Source organism: Juglans regia, chromosome 4 (assembly GCF_001411555.2).
Source record: "Juglans regia cultivar Chandler chromosome 4, Walnut 2.0, whole genome shotgun sequence".
NCBI classification, from domain to species: domain Eukaryota; kingdom Viridiplantae; phylum Streptophyta; class Magnoliopsida; order Fagales; family Juglandaceae; genus Juglans; species Juglans regia.
In genome coordinates this window covers 29,025,618-29,033,501 of record NC_049904.1, presented here as the reverse complement: position 1 = coordinate 29,033,501, position 7,884 = coordinate 29,025,618, and the positions used below count along the sequence as shown (strand labels likewise).

General features: G+C 34.1%; 1 protein-coding gene across 1 annotated transcript; it reads right to left on the bottom strand.

Annotated features, from left to right (window-relative positions):
• Positions 1 to 1,534: 1,534 nt before the first annotated feature.
• Positions 1,535 to 5,326, bottom strand: LOC109013185 (ras-related protein RABA1d-like). The gene is made up of 2 exons (XM_018995175.2): positions 4,857 to 5,326; positions 1,535 to 2,191 (listed from the first exon to the last, which is right to left on the bottom strand). The coding sequence occupies exons 1-2, from the start codon at positions 5,075 to 5,077 to the stop codon at positions 1,756 to 1,758; spliced, it is 657 nt and encodes a 218-aa protein (XP_018850720.1). The 5' UTR covers positions 5,078 to 5,326; the 3' UTR covers positions 1,535 to 1,755.
• Positions 5,327 to 7,884: the final 2,558 nt, after the last annotated feature.

Here is a 7,884-nt window from a genome sequence, read left to right as displayed (position 1 = left end):
GAAATTGATAGAGACACACTTTTATGTAATTAATTAAGGAATTAGTCAAATGATCCTGTCATATAATTTTAAAATAATAGTTTTAGATCTGTACCTCATTTATTTTATCATTATATGACAGGCTCATATAGATTAATTATATAAAAGTTTCTATTTATATCATTATTCCCTATATTAAAAATTCGTTTTCAAATACCTGGTTGAACATAATTTTGTCATATTCAGTTTTTTTAATTTCCAATCTAAATTGCAGAGAGTTCGAATCGCCTGCAATTTAGATCAAAATATTTGCATTCATTTTGTCATTAAAAATTATATTCTCAAATCAATATATATAATAAACTAATAAAATATTTACATATCAACATTGGTATGCGATATAATGAGCAAACTCGCTTATCTCTTTTTGTTAGTTGTGAATACAATGCAAAAAAATGGAAATCTCAAAAGCTCATTGTCTGGAATGATTATGATGCAGTGACTGTTGAATGCCAAGAAAGTGGCTTGATATTTGGCATCCATGCCCAACATGTGTACAGAACCAACAAACTGGGCAAGTCAGAGAACCTCACACACACACATGTCTATCTTAAGTTACTTACTCGAAAACAATATAAAAAACATGTGGTAGCCGCCCATATAATACATAAACATGTTTTGTTCAAAAAACAAAAATTAAAATAGCTTAATTAGCTTATCTGGAAGTTAAATTATATGTATAGGAGGAGGGGAGTGGTTGAGAGCATAAGGGATTCATCACCTGGTGGGTATATTATATTTCAATACCCCCAAAATTATATGAACTTATTTGTTTTGTTTCGTAAATGACAAGTAGTAAGACAAAGCATGCTTTAATTAATTCATAAGCCCTACTAATTTTATGCAATAATTTGAGTTTGAGAGTATTTAATGACTTTTGCTTGACTTGCATCCTCATATTTTACGCAAACTGACACATGAAGTAATGGTCAAGACAACGTCACCCTAGATTTGTTTGGGGTTGGTTTGGATTCCCGAGATAGTTGTAGATTAAAAATTAAAGTTGAAAAAAATATTATTTTTTTAATATTATTATTATTTTAAAATTTAAAAAAAATTGAATTAAAATTTTAAAAAATTAAATTGTTTATCATATTTTATGTGAGAATTTAAAAAAATTATAATGACGAGATAAAATAAAACACTTTCTAAATCCAAATGAGCCTTAACGATTTTCTTCCTCATCCATTTTGGCCCTAAAATGGCATAACAAATGCTGGCTTAATCATGGACTGAGATTTCCTTGAATTACTATCTAAGCTCTATATCATTTATCTCTCTTCCATCATAGGCTCCAAGATTCTTCGGGATCATGATACCTTAACCATAATGGTTAACAGTTAACCAAAGTGAAGTACAAAGAGTCACCTGCATGGATTGAATCTCAACAAATATTTGGTGCGAATTTGAGCCCATCTAGTTCAGCCCTTTGTCTTTTTGTTTGTTTGTTTGCTTTTTTTTGTTTTTCTTTCTTGGTTTGCATCGGTCGGTTCAGTGCCCAGTTGAAAGCAATAAAGGTAATAATACCCAGTTCCTACACAAGTTCTCAGCTAAAGAATTTCAGTCTTCACCAAGAAAAAAAAATTGAAAGTCAAATGAGAACATATCGGGCCTATCTCCTACTGCAGGCATCTCTGAAAAAATTTTACACGACCAAAGTATACGTAGAAGAAGATGCAGCAAAACAAACCAGCCACATCCACACAAATTAAAACTCTAGGTGGAACAGCAGCCACCTTTCTTCACAGCAGAAACATCTCTACTGACATCAATTTTCTCTCCTTTGGAAGGAACAGCTGAATTTGTTGCATCATCTCCTGCCTCTATGGCCTTCTTGCTTACGGTATGGTATATCTGGGTTAGAACTTCAGCAAATGCTTGGTCCACGTTGGTTGCTTCCAAAGCAGAAGTTTCCATAAAAAAGAGGGCCTCCTTTTCGGCAAAAGATTTCCCATCCTCAGTTGAGACTGCCACGAGGTGACGAAGATCCGATTTGTTACCAATGAGCATGACCACAATGTTTGGATCTGTGTGATCTCTCAACTCCCTCAACCATCTCTCAACATTTTCAAATGTGGAATGCCTAGTGACATCATAAACAAGCAGCGCGCCAACTGCTCCACGGTAGTAAGCACTGGTTATGGCCCGGTACCTAAAACTCGATACAAAACAAGGTCAGACAATTAAAAGGATTTGGGCAGACAAAGGCAACTGCAATAAAAACCTTCAAAGCTGGGAATATTAAAACTCGATCACAATTTTATTTTTTTTTTATAGGTAAAAATCATTACCATGCTCCTAAAAGATCAAATAAGACATACAAAGGACATTTCAAATCATGGGTTCAAGCAAAGAGAAAATGAGCACTCCATCAGTGTCATTTCAGGATGTAAGGCGAAAATACCATTTTTACTGTGAAGCTATAGTACAAGTACTGAAATATCGTATATCATGCTCCAAAAATAGCAACTAAGCCATAAAAAGTACATTACAAAATCATGGGTTCTATTGAATATAAAACAAGGGAACTAGACTCACTCCAGTGGTATTTCAGGCCATAAGGAAAAAATACAATTTTTACCTGAAACTATAGTATTTTGTTGAAATAACATATAGAACACTTGCATAGTCTTGCACAACTGCAATTGGTGCATCTCTTCAAGCTCAAGATACAGACATTGAGAAAAAGATGCATGGATATGCACAAATAAGGAACATATACTTTTCTAAAAAGGGAGCATTGAACTTATGTGAAACTTTCTTTCCAATAGTGCCTGTACCCAAAATTAGATGGTATCAAACTAAATCTAATAATTTTAACCAACATATGGATTTTTGCTAGAAAAATTAACAAAATCTAATATACATTATAATCATCGATCACCGCCATTCCATAAGTGTCTGGTGAAGTAACCGTTAACCTACTATTATCTGATTATCACAGCTCTGTTACTAAAAACAAATGTGTATTAAAGGAAAAACAACACCACCAATACCCTCCAACTATATTATATTAAGAATGCAGATAAACCACGATGACAATGAACTAACACATATGCCCGGGCATGAGAGAGAGAGAGCTAAGAAATTGCTTTCCAAATTCCAGGTTCATGTAAAGTAATTTTTTTTTTTTTTTTTTAATGTCGGGGAACCTCCAAGGCAGAGCCCTTCGGACCCAACCCTACAGTGTAAACCCTGGTCCTGTGCACCGCACCCTCGGAATAAAGTAAAATTAAACTGAAATGCCACACAAATAGCTCATTACAGGAAAGATGGGGATAAAAAGAGGAACTTGAAAAGGATACAAGTAACCTGATCAAGTACATTTCGAATACTTGGAGAAGGAATATACATGGGAGATTCAACTTTCCAACAACTGGAGAGGAAAAAGATAAAAACCGATTCCAGCACCCCAAAATTCAAGGGCAATGACACATGGATGCATATAAAGGCGATGAGAGTATTGGAAACAAAAGTGTTACCATATGTCACAAAGAACATACATTTTTGAAGTACAATAGAAGGAATCGGTCCAAACCAATGGACATGAGGAAACTGGACTATTAATATCATCAACCAAAGTCTGGGGACACACATGCATGTATGCGTGTTCATACCCAGAGAGAGAGAGAGAGAGAGAGCAAGTGGACCAAAAATATAAGGCCAAAAAGATCTAGATAAGTGCTTCAAGAGTACCATGCCATTGATAAATGGTGATAATATATATGTGTGTGTGTGTATACACGAAGATTATCAAGAAAATATAAGCCTAGTCATGGTTTTTTTTAATAGATGGTAAATCAGGACCATGCCCACACAAAAAGCATTCAAAGGGTGAATGCCTCTAACATAAATAGCTACAAACCACCCAACCTATTAATGATAGGGTAGAAGAAAACGAAGAAGTTCATGATAAATTAGAAGTAACTTCATAGAGACAGGATGAGTAAAGTTAACGTACACTAGTAACAATGCACAGCATCAGGTAAATTGAAGAAAACAAGAAGGCAAGGGAAAGAACAAACACTAGAACAGAAAAGATTATGAATCAAGAGAAAAGATATTATAAACATATGTGGTTTTATTACATTTAAAAAAACATTTATAGTTTTCTAAATGGATAGATAAATTATACACTACTATAAATTACGAATATCGAAGAACAGTCTTCAGCATTTTTCACACAAAAACAGCCCCCCAAAATGAAGAGTGCAACACCTCCAAACAGTGAAATCTAGCACTGTTGTGCACAAGGAAATCCGCGTCCAACAGGAAGCAAATTCGCACCAGCCCACATTACAAGTTCGAACATTACTCATCATTTCTGTCCCATTTTCAGGTTTTTTTCATAGAAATTGTATAAGTTACACATAATGTTATATAACAAGGTTCAGGATACCAGGATCTACCGTTGCACGCGACAAATCTAAGTTTGATCTACCATGCTACTCGATTATTTGCCAGCAAAGTGAATCTACTAAACAAATCTCCAACGTCAAATCCCCAACAAAGTACTCGTTTGGGTACAAGTTAGCCAATTCAAACCGAGTGAGATCTAGTAAACGTATCCCCATTACTCAACCAGTGAGATCTAGAACCCAAAGAAACTAAACCCACTACTCAACCAACCGATACAGTTGTTTTCTGATTAGCATGCGATTTTCATTTAAAACAATAGAGCCAAAAACATATAAAACTAATTTTTCCCTTTAGTTTCCCAGTTTTTCCAGCACCCAAAACGCACAAAAAACTCCAAATGAAAACGTAAGAAAGACCCAGATCGTAAAAACCAGAATGATAGACAAAGAGACCCGCACCTTTCTTGGCCAGCGGTGTCCCAAATTTGGGCCTTGATAACTTTTCCATCCACATTTAAGCTCCGAGTGGCGAACTCGACCCCGATGGTGGACTTGGACTCGAGACTGAACTCGTTACGAGTGAACCTGGAAAGCAAGTTGGACTTGCCCACACCCGAGTCCCCGATCAGAACCACCTTGAAGAGGTAGTCATAGTCGTCTTCAGCTCTGTACCCAGCCATCCCCCTCCAATCCAAACAACACTACTTTGGCTTCAGGAAAAGAAGGGAGAAAGATCTCTGTTTTAGATCTCTCCCTATCTCTCTCTCGCTCTAACTTTTCTCTCTAAAAGATCTGGCTCAGCCTCTTCTTTGGCACTTCCTTTTTGTTCTGTCTTATGGGGTTCGAAACGTGAGACTGCGGGAGGACATGTCCTCCCTGCTGGGCTGGACTCCAACTGGCAACGCCAAAGTGGAACTGTGGAAGAGAGGAATTTGTGTCCTTTCGGAAGTCCTATGGGTATTTTAATTATTTCGATTGTCCATTAAAAAAGAAAATTAACGATAATATCATGTCAAAATATTAACGTAAAAATGTAAATCTACGAATTTAAAGCTTATGTCAATAATATATATTCATTTAACCTCATAATCCAACCGATTCGACCAACTCAACCCGAAATTTTTTTTATTTTCCTCCTTTTTTTTCAAAGCTCAAAAAACAAGCCAATCCAATTAAAAAGATGAAAAAACTCGCTACAATCTATTCTACCGCTAAAATAGCATCAAAAATAAGAAAATAGCTATTAAAAACACTTAAGCTTGAGTAGATTTTTTGTGCCGACCAGTGATTGTTAAGAGAGGAGGAGTTGGGGCAACCGTTAGGATAAAAAAAAATGAATCCTATCTATTAGTCACTATTCTTTCTTATATTTTATATTTATAATTTTTTTATAAAATGTAAATGTATTTTCCATAAAATATATCTATTAGTCACTATTCTTTCTTATATTTTATATTTATAATTTTTTTATAAAATGTAAATGTATTTTCCATAAAATATAAGGTGTGAAATGTAGAATAGTGAATAGTAGCTGATGAGAATAATTTTTATAAAAAAAAATAGAATAGATACTATTATTGCATAATTTTTATCCAATTATCGAGTAATTGTTAAACTTTATTTAAATTCATTTTAATTTTATTTGTCTTTGATGTTTTGGATTTGAAAACAAATAATGTTTTAGTAGTAATATATACAAATTTATGTTATAGTTATAGGTTGGGAAAAAGCAGGGGGAAGGAGAGAGATTATAAATTTGTAAATTTTATTTTGTAAATTATTTTTATAAATCAAGCATTTTTTTTATTATATAAAACTAAACACCTCAAAAACATTAAAAAGTAATTACTAGATATATAAATCTTTACAAATAATTACTAGCAGATATATAAATGCCCAATACTCATCTTATCATTCAAATTAATGATTATGTAAGTGACTTTAATTATAAGGCACTAAGTATTAAGTAATAAGATGATGCATTTTTATTTTACTCGCAATTACACTCTTTTTCTTTTACCTTATTCCACCCTCGAATCAATTTAACCAATTTTACAACGTTGTTTTTTTCAAAACTAACATGTTTAGGACCTTAAAGCATTAGTAGTGGACTCAACCTAGTTAGGTTGCACAAAAATTCACGATAATAGACTCAATAAATGAACAGTAATTTTAGTCCAATATTTATTCACTGACCAAAGGGGCTAGCTAAGTATTATTTTCTCCATAAACAATTATCTTCTCGTTACCTATTGTTCCTTCCGCGCAAAAATACTATAGAAAAATATATTTGTTGTGAATATATGACTGTTGGAAAAATATGACCATTGAAAAAATATATCAGTAAAAAGAATACAACCATTGTAAAAAAAACCGTTAGAGAATTAAATATATTAAGAATAATATGAACATTAGAAAATTAATGTGTATTTTTTTAATCACGAATAAATATTCAAATTACAATTAGAATTAAAATAAATGAAAATGTCAAAATCAATATTTTAATAGAATAGTGATAGATTTAGAAAGTTTGTTATTTTGGATTGTTGAAATGTGACTAGTTAAATTTATAAAAGTGAATTCTTTAGCCAAACTTTGTTGAGTCAACTGTTAATACTCAAGTATGTTACCATGTCACCAATTCAGGGTGAGTTTGGTTACTAAACTCATCTCAACTCATCTCAATTCATCATTACAACTTTTTCAAATTCCAATACAAAATATAATAAACAATTCAACTTTTTCAAATCCCAAAATAATAATAATATTAAAAAATAATATTCTAACAATATTTTATCATCTCAACTTAACTCAACTCAACTCACTTCAACATCCAAACATAACCTCAATCACACTTGTGCAGTAACCATTGGCTCTACATCGTTGCAAGTAGAGCTAAACCGTGCGCCACGACTCAACTAAAAACTCCCAAGTGTATGACTAGGGGTGCTAACTGCACCTCTCGGGCATGTAGCCCTCAGCCCTGTCCCTGCATGGGTGGCAAGTTGGGCCCTCGGACCTTTGCTCCACTCTCATAGACAAGTGCTCCTGTTCAGATGTTAAGGGTAGATTGGCTCCCAAGGTTGTCCGCCCACCTCCCACGGCGAGAGAAAGAGCTTATAGAAAGAGATATATATACATGAGGCTAGGGTGCGACAACGAGAGGGAGAGAGATTGCAACGACGACCGAACGGGATGAAACAAATGAGAGAGAGAGAGAGGGAGAGAGGCAACGGGGGATGAGTGTTTTAAAACAAAACACTAGACAAAACAACGTCGTTTTGGAGAGAATTTATTTTTTTAATATATATATATATATATATATTCGATCAGGTGGACAGGTAAAAACCTAGATTGTCTTGGCCCAACCCGAGCCCCATCTCCCGAATGTGAAGGCCACCACCCAGCTTTTTGTATGACAACGAGGTTCTCTTCTTCTTATTTGTGTAGTTTGGATTTTTGTTTTAAGGAGAGGTTTGGATTCAAA

Coding starts and splice junctions, on each gene's coding strand:
- LOC109013185 (XM_018995175.2), bottom strand. CDS start 5,077: ATGGCTGGGTACAGAGCTGAAGACGACTATGACTACCTCTTCAAGGTG. Junction 2,192..4,856: donor GACACCGCTGGCCAAGAAAG/GTGCGGGTCTCT, acceptor ATCGAGTTTTAG/GTACCGGGCCATAACCAGTG.